This window comes from Rhyacophila brunnea, unplaced genomic scaffold (genome assembly GCF_057557595.1).
Source record: "Rhyacophila brunnea isolate RB1 unplaced genomic scaffold, BYU_Rbru_1.0 scaffold_17, whole genome shotgun sequence".
Taxonomy (NCBI): Eukaryota; Metazoa; Arthropoda; class Insecta; order Trichoptera; family Rhyacophilidae; genus Rhyacophila; species Rhyacophila brunnea.
The window spans coordinates 19,780,370-19,806,381 of record NW_028232827.1 but is presented as its reverse complement, the minus strand read 5'-3'; the positions used below and the strand labels follow the sequence as shown (position 1 = coordinate 19,806,381).

Below are 26,012 nucleotides of genomic sequence, written 5' to 3'. Positions count from 1 at the left end.
CAGAATTAACTGAAAATGAATTCAATTCTGCTTAAAGAATTAAAAGAATGCATTGTCGTCGTGTTCTGATATATTCTAAAAGTTTCAAATAACTAGCTAGTCGGAAAGTTAGTTAAAAATCTTCAATCGTCCAATACAAATCTTGGACAAACAAGAAAAAATTTGTACTAGACTATAGCATTTAAGGCGATTGTTGAGTGTTTGTATTGAATTTGGACATTTTTTTCCTTTAAAATAAGCGTTATTCGTGCTAGGCCACAGAAAATCAATCCACGGGTTGCTCACCACCGATCCGGGTAGTATTTGATTAGTTGAATTAAACCTACAGAAGGTGGGGCTAAAATCGCCTTACCTATTAACAAAACGCAACAATCTTTATTTAACAATACATTTATTCAATAGGAAGGTACATCACAATGAAATTGTAACATTCATTATATAACGCTATATAAATATTTTAATATACATGGAATTGTCTATGAACAATAATAATAATCAATGCACTTGAGCTATATAATATCATATACTTAACATTATACTGGATAGAAGAAAATACTTTTCAATTTTGAGTCACATACTTTCTTGACTTCCTCTGAAAAGAAAATAAAGATAATTATTAAATATAATAAAAATCACTTTACAAAAATAAGCATTGTAAATGTGCCAAAGTTTTTCTTCACAAAATTAACTTTTTGTCGCGATTCGACTAAAATATAATATAAATGTTGGATTGGTTGGGATATTTGAGTATGTACATATTTATTTGTCAATGTTAAATCGAAATGGCAATAGATTTTTGTCTAAATATGTTCAAAACTAGCGAGGGAGCCTTATATTGTGATCACTTTTTAATATTTATTTTATCCCACACTTGTTTTGACATGGCCACTTGCCATAAATCTTCATAATGAATGGAATCACCGTAAACCAATATGTCGAAACGCAATGCTTTTTGCATTCAACACGAAACAAAATTAATATTAAATCTTCGGTTTATTGCAAGGATATATTATTTTATTTTATGATTTCAAATTTTAAATTGGTTCTTTTTAAGGTGATTCATCAGTGAAACGGCAAATAATTTTCAACCATAGGCGCGACGAAATTTTGCACTCGCTCCCATTCGGAGAGAGAATATAGACCTGGAAACACGTCATTTCGCTTTGTGATGGCGACGGCCGTAATAATTCTTAAATCGTGTAAAGATGACTTAAAACGTTACCCATTTACTTAAAAAAGAAAACATGTCAATGAATATATTATTATTGTTACTGATAAAACAATAAACAGAACATTAAATGGACACGTGTTGGATTTATAAGACAAATTATATTTGGTTTGACATGCCTCATTTGCACCCGCGACCCGCAATCTGCGCATCGCCTAGCAACGATCTTTTTAGACCGTGTCTCAACTGAGGTATGGCCTTAAGGCAATGTCTCTACCTACCAGAGGGTACCAGAATAAAAAATATTTTTCTTTATGTTTTCAAATGTCTCAAATTGCAAGCTTCGTATTTTTCCGCTAAGTGCCTCTCGTAGGTAAAGACATCACCTTAAACCCCTCTGCAATCAATAGAAGGTTACCTGTATGGTAAACAAGGTTATTATTCTTCCTGAAGTCTAAAATAATTACAAACGACAGTCACCGATATTAGCATAATTCAAATAATAGATATACTGCGTCAGACACAGATGACAGTGACAGGCAATAGTATTGCATAGAGATGTTGTGTCGTGTTCCACTGGATATGTTGCAGTACGACAAGCGACATCAATACGACTCCGAGAGCAATTATTGTTTCATTCTGTTGCTGTCGTCTGTCTCGGTGCAGGTGTCTTAAAAATTGTGTTTGAATTAATTAAACATAACTCACCATTTATTTCTTTCAGATTGGCATTTTTGTGTTGTATGATCACATAGAACTCTCTGAGATTAGAAATTTTTCCTACTACCCAAAAATCATTCATGGTTTTCATTATTATTTCTCCATGCTTTTCCAAACTGTGAAATGAAAAACTATATTATGTAGATTTATTATGAATTTTTTAAATCATCATGGTTTTTATCTCCAGACTACATATTTATTTTCTAAATAACTATGATTTATCATTTAAGTACGAAGAAATTTTAAATTAAAAAATGTGAAACTGCTGTATTGTAATATAATGATAATTTTATTATTTCCATAATTTTAGCATTCAAATCTTGTGATAAAAATATGATAATTAAAAAAAAACGGTGTGTGTACTTATGTACGCACGTTAAAATTTATACTTCTTTGGCGTAACAAAACTTGTGAAAACCTAGATTCTTTGACTAGCTCTTAATTATCTTGTTAAATTACACACTCAAGAAAAAGGACCGCTTATTGGAACGCCATTGGTTTATTTCTATACACTTTAACTTATATTACTAAATTATATAATTATTTATCGTAGTTTTAATTTTTAAAGTAACAACTACCACTATGATGTTTAATAGTTTGTTTACGTGAGGAATTGCAAATGGCCGACAATAATAAACTCGCTGCCTAGGCAACGGAACAATTCTAAACTATAATATTATACTGTATAATTGTCACGATTGCATTACCATACTGTGGCGTAAAGGTAGTGCGTTCGGCTGATAACCGAACAATCGTGGTTCGAATACAATCGAGTGCGATTTTTTTCGTGTGAAAAAATAAATTATGTGTTACATGTCACACACCAAAAATACACTGATCAGATTTTCCAAACGCGCCTAAAGTATAACTTCAAAAAACATGCAATAAAATATAAGTAATGATTTTCTACCATAAATTTACAAATTGAGCTGCTCGGGTGTATCCAACACTTTTTGCAAAACTCACTTTTTTCATATTATAAACAATGTTATCTGACATTTTCTTTCTTTGGGTATGTTTTCTGTTATGGTAGGACTGCGTTAACATGCATTTTTAGAATGTGTAATATATTATTGTCGCTATAGGATTGGTTTGTCGAATATCCGTTTTTGTCGAAATCGACCTTTTAATGCAGAATGATTTTTTGTATCTAAATGGACCAGAACCGTCCTTTCCTTTAAATTACTTTGTAATGAATACAGCATTCATATGCTGTAAAAACAACAATTTAAATACCTACATGTATTTAAATATAGAATAATGAAATTTGTTTTTTGTCTCCTGAACATTTGATATTTTTTGGTGTATTCGACAAACCAATCCACAGCGACGTTATGGTATCTGACAATCGTTTCATGTACACTGTGGTAAGTGAATCAAGATGGCGGAATGTCTATAGTTAAGAGTTATGCCAGTCTCACAATTAACATAAGAACTTGTCGAAAATTTTGTGAATTTAGTAGAATCTTTTGACATCGATCATAGTGTGATGAATAGTGGTCTCAACTCATCAAATAAGTGAAGATATGAGCATAGTGAAATTTTGGTATAATTTCAATATGCATATTTCAAGTAAAAAATGTTAAGTGATTTTGTTTCATCAAATGGCTATATACATAATTTTGAAAACACTTCTGAGAAAATATATTATAACCAATAGAAAAAATCTTTTTTTGAAAAAAAATACGATACCCAGCAAGAATCGAACTTGCATCTCTCAGGTTTCACACCCATGCCCATAGACCACAATGCTATAGGCGTCATACTTAATTGTGACAAATTTTAACTAATGGTTCTTAATACTCTCTGAAGCGCTTTCCAAATTGACTAATTATTGGAATTTATCAATATAAATATTGGAAGGATCACTCTAAGATTTTTGTTGTAACTTGAACTTGCTAATAATTTTAATTAACTATTTTTTTTATTCAATGAATAATTCACAAGATTAAAGAATGTAGGTATATCTTGAAAGTTACTTTATGTCAGTTAACATGGTTTACACCCGAGCAGCTCAATTCTCAATCCATGTTGAAGTACGTGATACATACTGATTTAAAAAAAAAATTAAGACATTAAAATATACTCTACCATTTCCTGTCAGCATTAATATCTGCAACTAATTTTAGTACTTCAGGATTCACTGCAATATTTCCACAATGTCTATTGTCGAGATGCACCTGAAGATATAAAATAAAAGTCATATTGATATAATATATTATGTTATAGAGCCGAAATTATATAGTAGGTAACCTAGGCCGCGTGCATGTTTTGTTGACACTGTCAATTTATATGTGCACTAAAAAGCTACCCTTACACGATCAGAATTACTGTCAGTACCATAAAATATTGACAGTAATACTGATCGTGTAATTAGTGGAATGATGAAATGAACTGATGAATATTAAAATATTCGACTATTAGTATTGGCAGTAGTCAGTACCATAGATAATATGAGATAAATTGAGTTTATATATAATAAATTGAGATGAATATAATTTTCTAGCGTCTTATCTGGTCATCATATGGCTTCATCCAATTTCTACGATTAACTAGTCTATTTAAAAAATTGATAATGCTAAAATTATAATGAAAATGTACCTTGAATGATTATATATTTCAATCAATGACAAATGGCAGCAGAAACTATTGACTAATATAATACAAAATATCAAATTGAAAATTTAATGAGTAGCCTTTAAATTAAAACATATATGTATATCGTTACAATCTTACAATTTAAATTTAGTAAAACATGTTAAAAGTGATATCTTTTAAATATAAATATCAGTTACAGTGGAACCTTGATTTACCGTTCTCGCATAAATCGTTTTCCCGCACGGATCGTTCATTTTTGAAAGTCCCGCGAAACACCCATAAGAACAATGTTAAATAATCCCGCATTAACCGTTCCTCGATTTATCGTTTTCCTTCCCGTCACAAATATAATCCCGATTGACCGGATTGATTTTTGTTGAATATTTTTCATTTCGCTTTCGTAGAATTATTTATGATACATACATAGGTCGCGTTGCTTTGTGTCGCTTTTTTTTTAGTCGTAAACCTGGAATGTTCGAGTGTTAATAATAATTGCGTGATATAATATGGTGATGGATATGACAATCTGCTTGCGCCTTTTCGGTGCAGTGAGGATTTATGACAGAATTTGATATATAACTGTGTATTTTAATGTTTTCATGGAATCTTTATGAGTCTGGCCTCTATTAAATCAAGAGTTTATATTTTTAAGTAGCCTATTCATTCCAATACGGCAAAAAATAAGTATTTTGTTAATTTATTTTATATATCCCGCATTTATCGTTTTTTTTTAGGGTCCCTTGAAAAACGTAGAATCGGTCAGAGTTTCACTGTAACTATTTTTTTTATTCAACAAATAATTCACAAGGTTTAAGAAAGTAACATTCTAATTATTGAACATAAATAATTTTTAAAACACATAAGACACCCCACTCCGCAGGAATTGAACCTGCATCTCTCGGGTATCGCGCCCACACACATCTTCTACTATGCTAAAGGAGTCATACTACATATAGAAATTTTTTCTATTGGTTATAACATATTTTCTCAGAAGTGTTTTCAAAATTATGTATGTTCAATAAATATCAGTGCTGACTAATACTGATCGTGTAAGGTCGTAAAAACATATATGCTATTTTCATGAATACCGTCAGTATTAGTGATTAATATGTGAGTAAAAGGGTTAACTGTGTAGGGGGTGGGGTTTCTTCACACATATTATAATAAATATGTGTTATCTTGTTATCTCAAGTTAGTGAGAATAAATTATAAAATTTAATCAAAAAGAAGATAATATGTATGAGGTTTTTTTTATGTATCGTGGGTCAAAAATTAGCTGGAGCCCTTATGAAATTTCCTACACGCTTATTTTAGACCACATCCAGAAGAAATCTCTTAGATATATTTATTTTAACACAATATAACTATTTTCCTTTTGATAATTCTTCAAATAATTATTTTCCGACTGCCTTTTTTCAAAACACGCTGAAATCCTGTGATAAAAAATCTGTCCAGGATTGCAATCCCTATTTATAGTATGCAGGGTGGCTAAATTCAATTTTGTCAATTCATAATGCCACCAGTTGCCTTGCAAATGATTTATTGCAACTATTATTCTTTAATCTGAGATTGCAACAAGGTTTTCATTGGGTGCCCATAAAATGGTACCATTTTTTTTTGTTTGCTTTCGTCCAATATAATATCTAATCTTACTAGGTCAAACATACTTACCGTGCTTTTATAAGCTAAGTTGAGTTGATTGAAATATAAGTATTTAGGCGAAGATTGATCATTTTGGCTTCCGGTTGGACTGGCCTCCTTATCATAGTGCTCTGCTATCTCAGAAGCTATCGTGGACAACTGCGGACCAACAAATGTGTCTATGCCATGCATCAGGTCCATCGTTAGTGTAGTATCACCTGTTTGTAATAAATGGATTAATTAATCAAATACATAACATAAATTTGAGAAGTATACCCATTAATAAACTATATTTTTAATTCAAAGAATGATTCAGAAGGTTGGAGAATGTAACATTCTTTAATGAACATGCATGTTTTGAAAACATCTCCAAAACATACCTACTAGAAAAGATATTGTAAAAAAATACGACACTGGACAGGACTCAAACCTATTGGATTCCGGCCAATGTGCTTTATCAATTGAACCACTTGCATTGTATCTTAATAAAAATCTTAGTAAAAAAGATTGAGTGCAAAACCCAGAGGAGGCAGCAGAGTGACCGCCCAACATGACCACCCAACCAAAATACAATGTGATCTTATACAAAGCATGATAGAGCAGAAGGACCGCATGGGTTGCTCAGTTTACACGGCTAAAAGTTTTGGTTAAGTGGCGGCAAACACCACTTTCCTGAACTTTTGTAATTGCTCTAATTTATCTAAATTTGATCCTTCTTGATCAGTTTCCAGACAGAAATGTAAGAAAATCTGATTGATCATATTTCCGACATAATAGAAGGCAAACATTTCACTATTTTGCTACTAATATTGGCAGTGGAGTGAACATTGCCCTTTGTGTACACCGGGAAATGCCTCATAAGCACCTCACAAATTTACCACCTCGTGAAGCTGCGTTTTGTTGGCTTTCTGCCTTGGACTGAGTCGGATTCGAATACACATCTTTTTCTTGGCGGATTAAACAATCGACATCTTAATTACTAAAAATATTTAATCACGTTTTTATACTAATTGTAAATAAAAATAATAAGGTTATTTATTTAATCGGTTGATATTTTAATGAACTTCATGAATTCACATTGTTTTATTTTCAATTTAATATCTTATTAGGATAGTTATTATTGCATAGATAGATGTCATAATCTTTTGTCACTTTTAACCGTTTCTAAATGTTAAGCTTATGGCATAAAGCCCACCAAAAAAGGGTTCGGTGCGCTCACTACTGAGTAGGCCCCCTCCCACCCGCCCATTACTCTTCACCAATGTAATAAGGGGCTCAAGGAACACAAAATAATTATTATTATCAGTCTCTCATAACAAAGCAATAAAAATATTATTAAATTTCTCGGGCATGTAATTAATATCGGACACGCAATAACTAAACAAAGAATTCTCTGTTCTTAAATAATGGCTTCTCGCCCGTCTTATCGACGACACTTCGAGGAGAGTGATTTTGCTTGCCGTGTTCAATGAATGGACTACGTTGTATTTTCGTTAATTCGTATCGCTGAGAAGCGAAAAACGGTGACTCATGGGGCAGGCGGGCACAAGGCGTCGTCAAATACAGTGTGCGCTGGCGTATTTGATTACGTTGTATTTTCGATGATTCACATAGAAAATGCGCGAGCGCTCTGCAAGCCTGCTTTAGTGGACTTTATGCCTATGAGATGCCAGTTGGAAGTGCTGTTCAACTCAGTAACGCATTGCCTGAAGACATAGACATATTCAGTGATGCATCTGTTTATTGTTTTTGAATTTAATTCTGTGTTCAAAATGCTGCATAATATTATAAGTACATATTTTTTTCATTGTAAAATAGATGTTGAATTAGCATAAGCTGTAATATCATATATTTTTGGTGTGTGTTTAAATAAATAACTTTCCGTGATCAAGGTCTTCAATCTTGCATGAATAATAATGTATGGCGGATAAGGTATTTAGAGATTACTAACCGCCAATGAAAAAGCATATGGTAGCTGCCAGAGCCCTGTACACAACTAAATAATAATGTTCTACAGTTGTTTCATTGTTGAGGTGCACTCGAGTGACCCGCGCCAGGTCTGCGGAGTCTCTGAAGCCCCCAGGAGGACTGATGAAGCAGCCATAGTGCTGCGCGGACACATGTGGACCTCCTTGTAACTCCTTCTCTAATTGAGCTGGTAACAATGTGCCCACCAAGTACTTGTAAACTACTTGCATGTCGTTTGGTGAAATTCCATTCCTATGACAGGAAAATAGTAAACTAAATTAAGAAAGCGTTTAAAGAAGAATAAACTAATATAATGTACATACATATTATATATTACGGAAAAGAGGTATTGTGTATTTTACATACATGTACATGTGCTTCTTCATTGAAACCAAGTCAGCAACATTACATTTTCCCTCATAACAAAAATTATTAATTCTGACCGTGACAAAGGTGGAAATATTAGTATTTTAAACAATATTATGAGAGTGAGATAAGAATATTATTTACCATATAAGCTGATCATTGTAAAGGAATGCACATTGTTTGATGACTGAAAAATTAGCTTCCACAAGGTTTACGAAACATTGGACCCTGAAGAATGATAACCGATCCAGTGGAAGATATTGAACACCTTGGAAGACGTCCAAGACATCACAGTGTGGAAGATCGAGTTGTAATAAATACTGAAAAAAATTGTACATTTTGTGTTGAATTATTTATACTTACTCATTATTTATATATAATTTTTGTTATACTAAATTAAAGTCAACTAATTAGACAAGTCAGTGGTGCACACCATTTTTTCGATTAAAGACCACTTTATCAAAAGAAAATATCTAAAGTGCCACTCAGGGATGTTTGGCTGCAGACACACGACATTGCAGCGGACGTGCGTCGACGCAGGTCTTATTCGATTCCAATTTCATCTGATTAGAATCACCAATTAGATTTATTTTATCCAATTGGTGATTCTAATCGGATGAAATTGGAATCAAATAAGACCTGCGTCGATGCACGTTCACTGCAATGCCGTGTCTGCAGCCTTAGATTTTTTACCTGTTTTGACCAAAAACTAAATACATTTGTTTTCTTTATTCAATACGCATACGCAAAGATTTCTCTTTTCTCCAGAAAAAGGGTTAGTTCAAGGAGGGATATTAGAAGGCAAGCGCCCTCACCATATAAAATTCGAAATTATTCCAGCATTTGCCTTCAAGTGACAAGGAAAATCAGATGGAAACCTAGTTGAGAATAATTGATTTGAATTAGATTAATTCAACGGCCATTTACCACGATTCCGGAAAAGATATGTGAAAAAATTGCATGGCGAAAACTTTGAGCAGTGTGCCAATTCATTTGTATATAGTGGATATATAAAAAAATAAAAAACATATTAATAAAACGTCACATTTCTTTTTTTGTAGTTGGAGTACTTTCCCATTAAAATGATCTCGTAAATACTGCAATTGAATATAACTGTTATGCTAATTTATTATCGATAAGTTCTTTTACAAAAATTTGGTAAAAAATACAATAGGTACCACGCAGTGGCGGCCGGTGATTTTTTGGATTGTAATTTTTGAGGGTGCGCTGGAAACTTACCTTTTTGAAAAATGAAATCAATTCGGCGTTGTTTTTGATTTGACAAACGTTATTGACATTTGGGAAATTAACTGTATATTTTATATTTTTAATAAAACATGATGCGAGTTACTTAAATCTTTATTGGATTAGTTTTAAGAAAAGATTGTATCTCTTATAGTAGATAAATACCTCTTACTTTTAACGGAAGCCATCTTATTCTATATAAGCACATTAGGTATATTTAGCAATTTGTACACTGTATGAATAATGATTATTATGAAACTGCACTTTGTGAAATAGTATTAAGATTTATTAGCTTATACAAGAATTCATGAATTAATAATTTTCTATATTATAAATAAAGGCCGGATCTTTCAAGTTTTTAACCGTCAACCCATAAAAAAACACATTAAAATGGTGGACGAATCCAATATCCTAAGGAGACTTTTGCCCAAATGATTCTTAGTATGGATTTCTACAATTTGTCAGTTGTTTTTTCTGGCAGCTCAGGTGCGATGGTAATTATTGTAATTAAGATAATCGTCTTGCCAATATTATAACGCGACTTGCGGCTACGACAAACGAATTCAAATTCGCAAAATGCAATTAAAAAGATCGCATTACAAAATTGATGGTTTGTTTTATTGCAGGTAAGTAATGGTAAACCATTTTTATAAAATGCGTGTAGAATATGTTTTTTCATAATTAAATATCGAATAGCTTTTGCGTACCTACCACTAATATAAATACAAATATTGGAAGATTTTGTCCGCTGACCCGTTTTATGTTCTAAATGTATCATATTGATACCTATTAGTATTACAAGCAACAATACCGTACCTACATATCGATAAAAAAGTCACATACCTACTTGTTTATTTCTTTAGATATTTAAGTATTTTGAGGATGCTCTGCCCAAACTGGTCTATTTGATTATAAACTATTGACATTGAAGAATTTCATCAAATCGATCGTAAGAAATTTCATCTTCAAAATACCAGTGGCGTACATCTGAAGATGCGAGACATCCCTGAAAATATTCGTTTGAACCTACTATTATAATATTATGTATTGCGTAAGCCGTAATTGCATTCTTCTAAAGGTTTTGCAATATAATATTGCTTCAGATTTTCACTTAGTCATTGTATTACGTTAATATTTATTGTTGTTTAATTTAATAAAACGCATTTTTTTGTAGTACTTATTCCACTTTTAATCAATAAATTAGGACCAGTTTCGTTCGCATCAGAGGGACATTTTCAACTGAACAAGGGAAGATTCAGTTGAAAATGTCCCTCTGAGGCGGACGAAACCGGTCCTAATTTATAGATTAAAAGTGGAATAAGTACTACAAAAAAATGGAGCCATTGTCGAAAACTACCCAATCAAGACTCGTAACTGGACAAAATCTGACATTCGAATGAAATTTTCAAAATGGCGTCCTATGGTAGTTCGTAGTTCTATTTTTGGCCATTCTACAGGTAAGTTTGTAGGTGTGTAACGTTAAAAAAAAGTCCCGCCGTCCCATGTAATACTTCAGATTTTCACTTAGTGATTGTATTACGTTAATATTTATTGTTGTTTAATTAAAAGAACGCATTTTTTTGTAGTACTTATTCCACTTTTAATCAATAAATTAGGACCGGTTTCGTTCGCATCAGAGGGACATTTTCAACCGAACAAGGGAAGATTCAGTTGAAAATGTCCCTCTGAGGCGGATGAAACCGGTCCTAATTTATTGATTAAAAGTGGAATAAGTACAACAAAAAAAATGGAGCCATTGTCGAAAACTACCCAATCAAGACTAGTAACTGGACAAAATCTGACATTCGAATGAAATTTTCAAAATGGCGTCCTATGGTAATTCGTAGTTCCATTTTTGGCCATTCTACAGGTAAGTTTGTAGGTGTGTAACATTAAAAAAAGTCCCGCCGTCCCATTTAATACATTGTACGCTAAAGGCGCGCCGATTAGGTGGCCATTCGACATAATTAGCATTATATTTAAATGTTGTTATTAAAAAGAAATTATCTGATATATGATTATATTATGTATTTGATTTAAATACTTACATATTATAAAGTGTAAAGAACTATTCATCACATAAAACGACTGGTACCTAGATACATATTTCATTAAAACACTTTATAATATGTACTTTCGTACTTTTTCCACATTTATTCCATAATGTTGATATTCAACCGATTTTATCCTAATGGACATTTTCAATTGAATAACAGTACAAAATATAGGTAGGTACATATTATTGCATAAAAAGTCAATTAAGTATAGAGGACGTGGGAGTCGATTGTTTACTTGAACTAACTTGTTGGTGATATTTGTCCTTATTTATTAAATGACTGGTTTATATACATTAAGAAATAGCGTAACTTCAAAACTGTGAAAAATTTGCTGTGTTTAAAATTCACCTGCCGTAGGTGTATGTATCAAAAAAGGTTCCCGACCAATGACAAAAACTTGAAGACGATTTTATTGCTTTTGTCGCATGATACGTACAAGAAACCCACAACTTAAAAATGAATTATTTTCCATACGATAGTATGTATCATCATCAGCTGTAGTATATACCAATATTGCATATAAATTTATGTTTACATTTTAGATATAATAGTGCAACCATCTATAATACCGTGGATTTACAAGAATAAAATTACAAAGCGGCAGGTTTACATAGGTCGTAAGTGCATTTGCTAGTCACGCAGCCTTCGCTATCGAGGCTTGATAATTATATATTATATACTTACACAATATTATATATGTGACATATTATAATATTTAGGAATATTATATTTCATCCATTGTTGTTATTTTTAAGTTAATAAGTCAAAAGAATAATATCAACTAAGATTTAATAACAATAAACAAAAATGCAAAATGTACAAAGTGTTTAAAAGTACCTTATACACCTTCTAGAGGAAAGTGGTATAATGGTCCCTATATCTAACGGGTACGAGTGGCAAAAATATTAATCAATAAATTCTAATTGATTTAAGTTTTGTACTAGGTATTCTATTAGTCATTATTTACGACCCGGCTTATGCCTTCTGGCTTATGGCCTTCTGGCTTCTTCGTGCACTATGCGCACTCACCGATCGTAAATGCACATTGACATAATAAAAGATTGTTAAAACCTTCTTACCTATAAGTAAAGGATCAAGTAAAAAACAAATTTTGATTATCTGAAGTGTTTGTGAAAAACCCGTAATGAATATATTACATACTATTAATACATTCAATAGGTAAGCCCGTTAAATCGTCATTTCCCGTAAACAATGGAACCAGCTAATGTGAAATATCACAAAATATACCTACTCACTAAATAAAAACAAATAAACAATTTTAAGCTATAATCCATAATCATTAAAACTGAAGTGATCTCGGATTTTAAGAAAATACGTAGATCAGTTAACAAACGCGCAGCTTAAGTTTTTTTTGTTTTTTCTACCATATTACTATAACATCAAATTATAGTTTCATGTGTGAACTCCCAGATTGGATAAATCAATGAACTATTAGAACCAAGGTCAACTTGTTAAGGCAAATGGTAGGCACTGCAACTGTGTTATACCTATTTATATCTAATATTTTCTTGATAAAATAATTTATTATCAATGGTATTAGGTACTATATATACACAATGTATCAATGTCGACTAATTATGATTGTATCATTTTGATAACTTCCGAAATAAATAATTATATCGGGTTTATATATTTCATTGAAATAATACTATGATATATAATTTATAGTATTAGGGAGTAGCAATTAACAGAAAACGCATGTACTTACATATTTTGCATGATGAATATAAAGTTTTTGAAAATGGCCTATAAAATGTCAAAAAAAACATTACAACATCAGTACCTATATATTAAAATTGAATATCTCAATATGTCCAACCACTTGCTTGAAACACAAAAGTACGATTTGAAGTATCTTTCGTACGAAACTTTTTCTAAAGGGTTTCATTAAACACATAGGTCCGATATTCCCCATTTTACCCATCCATAAATCCATATAATATAATAATATGTTTTCATATTATATATTTTCGTAGTATCAACATAATATACGAAATCATTCAGATTTGGTACGATTTTAATAATACACTAGCTGTCAGGTCCTTCTCATTATGGGAGCAAGTGTGATTTGTTATTTGATAGTGAAAATAAAAGTAGTTTAGTAGAAATTTTAAACTTTGATTACAATAATAGGTATGTATATAAAAAGTGGAATATTATTAAATATTATAGATATTACTATTAACAACTAATTTTTCCACTCTATACGTAAGCGCTTCATTAATTTCTCTAAATAGTATAGTATATCTACCTACTAATAGCAGCGTTTCTATATAATTAAGTATCGATAAAGTCTCTTGCACATATTATCAATATCATTTATTTCATATTTCATTGTACCTACTACATCGTACAACTTATTTTTCTGAAAAACATAGGTTCCATAAATTATTAACGCATTTTTTAATTAAAAAATGTTGTAATATTCGAGTCCGTCCCAAAAAAAAAAGGACTCCAGATATCCGGTGTCTAATTATAAATAATCGACATCATTTCGCGTTTAGTCAACACACATGATAATGATATTAATTTTCCAGAAATGCGGTAGGTAGCAAAATTATTTTTATCTTCACTGATTTAAATTGGAGTACACATAAATCAAAATATCTTACCGACATTGTATTTCTTACCGATTTTAAATTTAGAGAATAATGAATTCTATTGTTTTTAGTTTTACAGGCATTTTACATACGAGATTGCTAAATAAGATAGCGTCTATAATAACAAACTATAATTCAAATCTGTAATTGCTCTCTACTCAGACCAATATGATGTCATTTTACCTGGTCGGTGCACGATATTCTGGAATTTACGCATGGCGAAAACGATTAGCACGGTTTAAGTTGTTTTATTATGGCTTTAGTTTTAGTTTGGGTTCATTTTAAGTAAACTAAATATGTTGCCAGGGCGCAAATGATTTCAGTGAGGATGACGTATACGGTACATAGTGCCTGTATTATCGCCTATTGGCAATATGTGCACATCGGTTTATGGTTTGCATTACAATAAGTGAACGATAATATTAAAAACCTATGAAGAAAAGATATGATTTACGATGTTGAACGATGTTTCATAGCAATGCAAGCAGTGCAGTGCACTTGTATGATGTTAGACCAGCCGCCGCTGGTACCACGTATCCCACAACTTTGACAAAATGTAGTTTTTTTAATATATTTTCAGCTTTACAATAAAAAAATACATGACCTACAAAAATCTAGCAAAAATTTGCGTTGCGTACGAGATTTATCATATATTTGTGTTCACTTACAGGATGGAAAAAGTTTTCTAATTTTAGTCGTAACAAATCAATGTTCATCTCCACAAAAGGTCCCATGAATAGTCGAAACATTCGGTGAGCAGCGGCTAAAACGGACTGCAGAACTTTTGCCTGTACCTGAAATTATCATCATATACAATATTAAAGCAGATATTGTTATTACAGATGATTCCGCTGAATTGAGCGGCTGCTTCTCTCAAGGAACTGAAACCAAACCAAGGAACCGATAAATTTATATTGCTCAATTGCGACAAAATTTCACTTATACATACTACATTACACATTACATAATGTTTACCGTCGCGGTGTAAAAATTCCTATTGTTAATTGTCAAGAATAGATAATAATTTACTATGTTACAAGAAAAAAAAGTCATTAAATAGAAACATCAAAAATTAGATGAATCCACCTGTACTTGTAACTACCCAGGAGACAAAGAAATATATAGCTGGGTTACGACATTTTATGCAGGAAGGCATTAAAGGGAGCCCTACATCTGCACTGAATACCTGTGCTGATTTTGTATAAATACGAGGTGAGTTCCATAAGTTCCCGGAATGGTGGTGAAAGTAGCAAGTATTGGAGTTAAAATTATTTTTTTATTGTTAGGTAATCTATTTTAAGTATACTTGTGCAATTTCACCTTGATTGTTACATTAAATCGCTTCCAATATTCAAAAGAACAAATGGAAGTCTATGATAATTTTAAAAATGTCAAATATTGAACTCCGTGCAGTAATTAAATTCTTCACAAAATAGGGAAAAAGTGTGGAAACTATCCAAAATGAAATGAAATTGGTTTATGGTACTCTTTGTTGTGGTAAAACCATGATTTAAAAATGGTCACGTTTATTTAAACAAGGTAAAGAGTCATTAGAAGGTGATGACCGTTGTGGAAGGAGAAATGACGTCACTACACAAGAAATGGTACTAAAAATCAAAGACGCCCTTATGGAAAACGGTCGGCTAAAACTAATCAAAATCGCAGAAAGGTTCAATCTATCCAAAATAACAATATCCAGAATTATACATGAAAATCTTGGGATGTCAAAGGTAAGAGCAAGATGGGTGCGGCGAATGCTTATGCCACATCAAAAAAGTTACCGTGTGGATTGTTCAAAGCATTTTTTATAGCTGTCTGGCGTCAATCAAGAGGAACTTATCAACAAAATTGTTACGGGAGATGAAACGTGGGTTTATCATTATGACTCTAAGTTAAAACAGGAGTCATGCAGTAGCATAAAAAAGTGAGTCAGCCCCCAAGAAGTTTAAGGTTGTACCATCGGCTGGGAATGTGATGGCAACAGTGTTTTAGGGTTCACAAGGAATCCTGTCAATAGATTATAAACCAAAAGGCACCAACATCACAGGACAGTACAACGCTAATATTTTAAGTCACTTAAAAGAATCTATTGAAGCAAACAGGAGGGCAAATTAACAAAAGGCATGTTTTTACTTCATGACAATGCATTTGTTCACAAGGCTCAAATTGCAATGGCTGCTATGAGAAAATGGGGCTTCCAGGAATGACCTCTTCCATCTTACAGTCCTGATCTGGCACCTAGTGATTATTATGTTTCCAAATTTGAAGAAAGACTTACGTGGAAAACATTTTGATGATGATGAGCCCCTACAGACAGCCGTAAACGACCACTTTGAAGGCAAATGGGAAAATTATTTTTATGAAGGTTTAGAAAAATTAATCGATAGATCAAAGAAGTGTATTCATGTCTGATGAGACTATATTGGAAAATAAAAATATAAAACATATATATTACATTATTTTCTTTCTGTCCCTTTCCGGGAACTTATGGAACTCCCCTCGTACAAACTTACAAAAACAAAATGCATGTACCTATTTATTATTTTATTTTAGAATTTATTACTTTTCTGGCTATTGTATAGAAATCAGTTTTTTTTAAAGAAAAATTTTCATTCATGTTTTGTGAAATACGCTTAATTGAAAGGCGTTAAATTGCAACAGTAGGTATATTCATAAGTAGTAACCAAGGCAACAGTATGCCGGTATGCTTAACTATAACACTTCTTTGAACTGTAGTATCTACGAGGGTTGTCCTTAAAATAAGGTCTCCCAAGGCGTTGGAGTCGCGAAAATAGTAGAAAGTCCACGGTTTCCAATAATGTATAATTAATTGCAAATAAATGTTTTTTTCTTTGTGAAAAAAAATTCGAGACCTTATTTTACAGACAACCCTCGTATATATCAAAATATCTAATATATATGTATATTTTCTTAAATGAATAACTTTAATAATAATATGTATGTGTGTAGAATGTCATTGAAATAATACTTATTCATTGATTACCAAACAGATTCCGCCGAACCCTAGAATTTTGTGAAATCTGTCAGGGGCTCCGCAAGAATTTGGAAAAACTCATCCAAAATGTAGGTACATCTTCAAACCTTTTTTGTAATAGGATAAAAGTAAGCTTTAACATGACCTACATTTAAACAATGGAGTGCCTATTTGGAAAGTTGAGCTTGTTTGGGTTTAGATATCACATCATAATTCATATTGAACAAGAGCGAAAACTAATTGGAAGAAAATAATGAGGAATCCAATTGTATTAAAAACTGTTATAATATATATATTTTTTAATACGTAGGAACCTACTAATTATTGTGTACTAATCCTACTGGCAGTAACATACCGTACGGAAAGGCAGGCCATGCGTTACTTATATTAAGGGGGTGGGAGATTAAGGGAGAAATGCGAATAATACATATTTTTAGAGTATTTATTATAATTTTTACCTGTGGCGACAATATATGTATCTAGAAATGTAAATCTCAATTAATACTATCCACCGAAGGTACTTGATGGAATTAGAATTTAAATCATAATTATAAATATTTTCTATGCATATATCTGTTTAAGATAGCAAAACAGAAATTGCAGTATATAATAAATATAGATAACATTTAAAACTAAAATAGTAAGGAGCGACATTTTCAATTTACTTATGGCGGACTCTTTTCTTATAAACGTCACTGTCTACTGCTTAGCACAGACATTTTAAAATTTACCACACTGGACATCAATGTGTGTCAGCCAAGTAGGGGTTCCCCGATATTTAAAAAATGTCTCAAATAATCTGCTAAATAAAAAGGTTGGGAATCACTGACTTATGCCATCATAAATATTTACCTGGTCACCATGATACTCAGAATATTTCGTCCCATCTGATGAAGTCTTCTGCACGTAAGGAACATTTACTGTCTGAAAAACAAGTAGCCAGAGACATTGTTTATAATATTATTATTATAGAAGGAACAATAATTTATTGTTTTTATTCAACATTTCACTTTTATTATTTGTTTTTAAATAAACTAACACTTTTTCTACTTAAATAGTACAGTCAATAAAAATCATAGCATGAAATAATGTGAAAATAATATTTAAATAATGGCATATCTGTCAGTGGCTCCACAAACTGGTGTGGGTCTTGGCAGTCTCATGGTGAGTTTTCGTAACAGATTTTTTTTTACAAGAAATGGATGTTAGCCACTTGCTCAACAAATTAGGTCAATGCTCTGAGTCCAAACGTACGCTAAAACATATCATGTGGGATTTGAACCCGAGACCTCCGACTTACCAAGCGGATACATTAGCACCTGCCCATCACAGGCGCTTAATGAGTATGATAAGTAGTGAAATAACCAATAACTATATAGATTGGTTGTCATTAGGATGGTCAAATATAGGATTGTTAAACGAATCTATAGTTTGGTGCTTTTCACAAATTTTACTACAGCCATTTTTAATTGTGACAGAGTTACTAACTAACTAGTCAGACACACAGAAAAATGGTTTGAGGAGAGGAGGGCATTTCGAAAAAAATTCCATTATAATTTGCTTTTGATTTTTTAAGGATAGGGAGGGATAAAATAAATTTTGCCATTTTGAATTTACTTTGCTTACTACTTATAGCTTTTTGTTGCCTCAACCGCAGACCCTCGCACTTTTCCAGGTACATTATTTATTCCCAGATACTCCATTTTTTAAGTCTAACGATAAACACCTCACCTGTAGCTACAACTATAGGTGCTCACCTATGAGTTATAGCGACCTGTCATATCCAAAAGTGGTTGTCGAATGAGCCTGGCCTAACGGTGATAATCATTAAGATAATTAGTGTAGTTTGAGCCATCTACGCTGTCTTCTCTTTTTTTAGACATGTTACATCAGAATATTAAAGCAAACACTGGATGCCACACTTTGCACTAATTCATGAGTTCCACTGACACAGCGTATCATAGAATGTATGCCAAAAGGAGAGGGCTCAACCCGATTATTTGACAGCCAAACCGGGTCACGATCTTCAGTCATAAGGTCGTGACAAATAAAAAGCAATATTCCATTCACCAAAATAATTTGAATTTTTTTCATTCTTGGGGGGCGTCCGGACCCGAAACACCGCCCACCCCTCTTGTGTGTGCGCCTGATACTAGCGAAAATGAAGTAGTTTCCCATTATATCTTCTTATTCTATGAATGGTAAGTGAATACTCCCACGATGGACGCGCGGCTATAGCGTCGTGGGTCCCAGGTTCGAATCCTGGGTCTGGCAAGTACACATATTGTTTTTCAATTTGTGTATGAGTCAGAGTATGGACCTAATAGGTTGAGCAAGTGGCTGACATCCATTTCTCGTAAAAAAAAAACAAAATTTGTTAATACAAACCTCCACTCTGTGGAGGCCCATATGATCCTATTAGGATCGGACATGATCGAAAGAAGATACTTACCAGAATGCAAAAATAATATCTGAAAAAAAACCTGCATATTACATTCAATGCATTATCTCTATGCTACAGTGGTCAGTTGATAGCGATTATATAGATTTTTTAAAAACATCACATAATACATACCATTACCATCCAAAAATTCGGTTCCGGTTGATAGAAAACCTCTCTAGTTTTTTGAGTATGAAGTGCCTCACAATCGTCAGAAGAAAATGTTCTAAAAAAAGAAAATTAATTTAAAACACAGAAGTTTATCTAAGTCGGCTCGCACACCAGAATTCACCTCATTCGTCAATGTGACGTCATCGTTATCGTCATAACACATGCTGTCAAATGGAGCTTCGCAGATTGGTCGAATGCAACTGAACAACAAATGCGACAGGTCGACTATCGACTCTTCTAACATGTTGGATGTCGCGAGAGCCGAGAACATGCCAGACCGCGCTTGTTGCTGCCATTTTTAAATCTAGACGTCAGCGCGCGCACGCCGGTCACTGGGTGCTTGATGAGTTTTGCTGCGATAAATGATCCACTGTGCATGGATATTATGCCTAATAATTGACGGATGAATCCAATATTTTCGCCTTCTGCTTAAAATTCTGCAGTACAATACATATTAATCGTTGTTTCAGCGTCCGATAACATATTTGCATAATGGCGCTAGCCAGGGTAGGTACTTATAATTTTGACGTTTCGAGACGTGAGTGTCGATAGTGACGCTAGTAGATGTGCGCGTTCGTCACGTGCAACAATGTTTAGTGCGGCTCTGAACTTATTCGTGTCGAACGAGGCGAGTTTTGATATGAGAGCCGCCTTAGACGACTGCTCTGACGTCTCAAAATTAAGATTAAGGATTGAGTATTAAAGAAATATTTAAAAATATGATACCATCTCTATATATATAAAAATCTCGTGTCACGATGTTTGTGGTCGAACTCCTCCGAAATGGCTCCACCGATTTTTATGAATTTTTTTATGTATATTTGTTAGGTATGAGAATAGGTCAACAAGTATATTTCATACCGCTAGATGATTAGGGTATCTCTATCCAGATTTTATTTTTTTTATTTTTTTGACAATTTTTTTTTTGTGTTTTTTTTATTATATGGCATATAAAAATACCTATAACCCCAAATTTTCACTCTCCTACCCCCACCCTCCCATTTTTTAATCGCGATTTTATTATTTTTGTATGAACAAATTTAACCGTCGTTCGTATTTCAAATAGAACGAAATTATTTATGTTGTTGAATGACAGATGGCGCTACGTCCGAGAAGAATTCAAGAGAAGCGTCGCGTCATTTTGACATTTCATTCGGCATATCACAACGCAGTGCGTGCAAAATTTTGTACGATTTATTTTAATTTATCTATTTTTATGTGCGTGTATTACAGTACACAATGCCAGCAAGACGCAATGGGGGCCATTTGGGCCATCGAACGAATAAAGCAACAAACATGCGAAATAGTAGAGCAGAAAGACCAGACGAACAAATCCAACAAGATAACAAAAACGTGCGTGTAAGCATGTCGCAATTGCGTGCATCCCAATCACAAGAGGCACAAGCTGAACGAAATCAACAACGACAATTGGAACGGAGCCAAGCGCGCCAGTTCGTAGTTAACACACGCAGAGCAAATGGCCGACAACGCCAACAAGTACATCGAACATTTACATCCGCTTCGTTCCTTCGTCTCGCATTCGAGTACGAGCCAGATATTGAATATTCCGCTCATCCGAAAGTGCTGATTGGTGCTATGGACAAAGAATGTCCCCATTGTCATGCGCTCAAATTCAAACATGAGTCAGCCGGGATGTGTTGCGCATCAGGAAAAGTGCAACTAGCAGAAATTGAGATACCACCAGAACCATTGAACGGCTTGCTCATCGGCACGGTTCCAGATTCAAACCTGTCCTTAAGTCCATTCGCACATTCAATTCATGCTTCCAAATGACTTCGTTCGGAGCAACAGAAATAATTCACAATACTGCGGCAAATGGTCAACAATTCCACTCTACGTTCAAAATCAAAGGCCAAGTATACCACAAAGTAGGCTCATTGCTGCCAATGTCAAACGAACCACATAAATTTTTACAAATCTACTTCATGGGCGGTGAGGACATCAATCATGTGGATGCACGTTGCGGCTACAATAGCCTCAATTCGCCTAATGCCAGGCGCATCGTCGGCGAACTGGACGCCCTGTTGAATGAGCACAATGAATTATTGAAATTCTTCAAAGCACACATGCACGAATTGCAAAGTGACAATCACGCTATTGTCATCAATCCTGATAAAACACCAGCTGGAGAGCACGTGCGTCGATTCAATGCGCCTGTTGTTGACGACATTGCTGGAATCATGGTTGGCGACCACACATCGACGCGAGAAATCGTGATTCGAAGAAGAAACAATAATCTGGAGTTCATCGCTGACACACACCGTTCATACGACGCTCTCCAATATCCGCTAATTTTCTGGAAGGGACAAGACGGATATTGCATAAACATTAAACAACGCGATCCTGTCACAGGTAATTCATTCATTATGAACATTATTACTCATTTTGAATTGAGAAAATGAATGGTTGATGTTTTTTTGTTTTTATCGGCGGTCATCGTCTACAGCGCTCCATTCCTCTTTCTGTCATATATCCCATCCCCACACACTTACGATACATTCGTTATTTTTTATTTAACAACCGAAATATTCACTAAAAATAATTTATATGGCAGAACAACGTTTGCCGGGTCAGCTAGTATGGAATATATACACGACAGTTGCTGCAAAATGCGGTATCTATCAGTTAAGACAATCATACTCAACCTTTTTTTCTTCGGGCCAAATACATATATTTGTAAAGTAACGCGGGCCGCATCACTACTGGTGTGACGAAAAAACTCATGAAACCCCCCCTTTTTTACAAAACATTTTTGAGATTTTAAAATTATGCATGTTTTTTACATTAATCGTGTGCAATAGCAACACTCTTATACCAGATCTGATGTAAACCATAATAACAATCCTCTTCGGATGTCACTATCTGTGCATCAAAGTCGAAACGAATCTCAGGATATACGAAATTCCTGATAATAAATATGTTTCGGGCCGCACATAAAAGCTTAAAGGGCCGCAGGTTGAGTATCGCGGAGTTAAGAGGTAAAATTATAGTCCCTGTCTGTCTCATGCTTTTGATTTAAATTTATTTGACAGTCTGTTTTGATCAATTTTTCCTCAATTCGAAATGTTGAACATACATAATAATTAACGTAATATACTTACAACATGAATTTTACAATTGCTTCACACAGACCAACAGTTATTTTCTTTTTCTCCACGTTCGTATCATGGGGATAATAATAGAGTATCCTCTCATGTTCCTAAAAACACAATCAAGATATTAAATCGGCAATTTGCAGCAAACAATTTTTTTGAAATGGTCCAAGTAAAACTTTGATTGAACCTACCAATGTTAAGAATGAAAAAATAGTGTTTTATATTAATTATTAAATAAACTTTATTTGAAAGCTAATAATTATGATATCAATCATCGTCATAATTTATTGAAAAATACACAATTGCGGATAGTATGTCGTTTTCCACTGCTCAGCTTGAGTAGAAAATTGTCGAATAGTAGAAATTTGGGGCAGTGGAGTGGTCCAAAATATTCCGTCCTCCGTCTTGGGGCAAAAACTTATTGCTCCACCATTCCAAAAGAGTGTTGCCAACTGTCGTTGACAAAAACATGCCAGACGAAGCTATTTGGCAGGAAAAAACGGTAGATTTTGTGAAAAATTTACTTATTAACTAAAATATATCTAGGGCATTTTCAGCACATTTAAAGCTGTTGGAGGCATCAAAAAATGCTAGTAAAAATGCCACAAGCCAGATGCGTATTTTGCAAGCTGGATGCCTATTGAAAAATGCTAGATCTGGCTAGAAAAATGTTAAATTGGCAACGCTGCATCCAAAACCCTGGATTAAACTAAGTATATTATAAATCGGTACACTTTGGAATATAACATGTATAAAAGTAAGCTTATATATAGTCAAAATGACTAATTACTCCTAGTAGCCATTAATATTGACAAACCTGTCCTTCTTTTGGTCCTAATGTAGAATTGAAAATGAAAAATCTTTTCAGTTCACATTCATGTTTAGTCATATTGGAGTTGTTAGTGAAAATGACGGAAATAACTATTTATCCGATTGCACAGCTGAATCGTTTATTTCCCAAGATTATCCCGTGTAACACACAATAACCATTTCGACTGATTTTACATAAATAATATATTTATTATCAAAATACCACTTCCACCGTAAACATACAATTTGACACTGACAGACAGTGTTGCCAAGTCAAATATCAGTAGATCTACTGAAATTTCAGTAGACATGGCAACGCTGCTGACAGATGCGCCAATAGATTGCCACATTATTATAATCTAAACATTTTCCCGAAATTTTTTTGTCGCAATAAAAAATATCGTAAAACGAGGCTTATTATATCCACCCATACAATTTTCATATCATTCAAACAATTAAATTCTTTATTAATTTTATCAAGCAGCGCTTTTACAGCATGTGCCTTGTGATTAATACTCGGGCGCTGCAGGTACTCAAATATTCAAATAATACCAGCCAATCTTAATTCAATACCCTTCTATATGATTACCTACCTACAATGATAGATTATGTACGTATTACGCTTTGAATTTGTTATGTTCATTATATTATGTAAAATATTTTCGTGGTTGTTTTCTTCAGACATATTTTCAACATGGCATACCCATCACTCTTCCCTTATAGCAGATATTATGAGATACCTACCTACGGAGTAGAAATTTTAGATGATTATAGGTTCATTTACCTGGATCACCCAATGTTAAAACTCCAATTTCAAATTTCAACTTTTTTTGAGTGCATTCGTTTGTGCATCGTTAGTGCACGCTTGTGCACGCGTTTTTTTCGTTTGTGCACGCACATTAAGGAGGTTATTCGCATTTCAATTTGGGTGACCCAGCTAAATGCTGGATACTTGTGTCACTAAACTTGGATTATTTTCAAAATTTAAATTGTAAGCACTAGTGCGTTGGTAGTGAACGTTAGTGCACGATTCTTTTTTGCCTTTTCACCTGTATTCAGCGCGCTATTTAATTTTTAAGTTTGTATGCAAAGCCTGACTGCGTGGGTTAAAAAATATTTTTTTTAGTGAAATCTCTTGTCGCATAGCTAATGCGCAATTCTGTATACTTTTTTTATTTTTTTTCTCATATAGTGCGTGAGTTATTCGATATGAAATATTTGATGAACGTTAAGTAGTACCACCCAACAAACTTTTTTAACTTTTAATTTGGTCATCAATGTGTCTATTATTATCTTACGTTTGTGCACGTACTTTTATTGATTTCGAGATTATATCTTGAGAGATATTATTTTTTTAAACTTAGTGACTTGATACTTGAACCATTAAATTTACCTTAAAACTATTTTGTTAGGTGCATACGATTACATATATTTTTTTAAACTTTTAACATGATTTTTTAATTTTTTATCTCTTATATTAGGCTATAAATTTGATTTTGCGATACGATTAAATTACGCGAAAAATTCCCATTTTTCCATTTTTACTAAGTACCCCGTCAAAATATCCCGAACAAAAACAACCGCATCCGTTTGGAAGATCCACTCAAAAGAATCTCGCAAAATAGCCAAAACGGTGTATGCTCTCTAAATATTTCGGTTTATAATAGATTACTTAAAAATAAATATTTTGTATTCACAAAAGTGTCAAAATTAAAAAAAAATCATTATTAAACTTAAAATTTGTCTTTTTATTTATGATTTTGAATGGATCAATGTTAGTTTCATAAGCAAAAATGCAGTAAATAATAATTATACTTACCTACTGTTTTTAACTTATGATCCGTAATAAAAAATAAATAAGTTATAATACAATAATTAGGTTGGTATGCATATTTTTGAAAATGCAATGTATTTTTATGCAACGATATTTTCTTCAAAAGATAATATTGGAATGACATTTCGTCAACTAAATGCGCGGAACTTGTAACTCCGTATTAACCAACTTCACAGAAGGAAGAAAAAACTGTTTTAAAATAAAACGGACTGGTTTAGGAAATTTGAACACTTTTAGTATTTTATTGTTATAAATGAGTAAA

At 33.1% G+C, this 26,012-nt stretch overlaps 1 protein-coding gene across 1 annotated transcript; it reads right to left on the bottom strand.

Moving 5' to 3' along the window:
- Positions 1-371: 371 nt before the first annotated feature.
- On the bottom strand, positions 372-24,170 carry Ccz1 (vacuolar fusion protein CCZ1). The gene is made up of 11 exons (XM_085944307.1): positions 23,924-24,170; positions 23,113-23,210; positions 19,955-20,045; positions 18,232-18,303; positions 15,053-15,178; positions 8,606-8,781; positions 8,079-8,347; positions 6,158-6,345; positions 3,980-4,068; positions 1,877-2,004; positions 372-592 (listed from the first exon to the last, which is right to left on the bottom strand). Exons 1-11 carry the CDS (start codon positions 23,993-23,995, stop codon positions 534-536), a joined length of 1,368 nt encoding a protein of 455 aa, XP_085800433.1. The 5' UTR covers positions 23,996-24,170; the 3' UTR covers positions 372-533.
- Between the last annotated feature and the right edge of the window lie 1,842 nt (positions 24,171-26,012).

Excerpts from the sequence above, each read along its gene's own strand:
- Ccz1 (XM_085944307.1), bottom strand. The coding sequence starts at position 23,995 with ATGACTAAACATGAATGTGAACTGAAAAGATTTTTCATTTTCAATTCT. Across the intron at positions 8,348-8,605 it reads TACAATGATCAGCTTATATG|GAATGGAATTTCACCAAACG; the intron begins GTAAATAATATT and ends TTCCTGTCATAG. Across the intron at positions 2,005-3,979 it reads ATTAATGCTGACAGGAAATG|TTTGGAAAAGCATGGAGAAA; the intron begins GTAGAGTATATT and ends TTCATTTCACAG.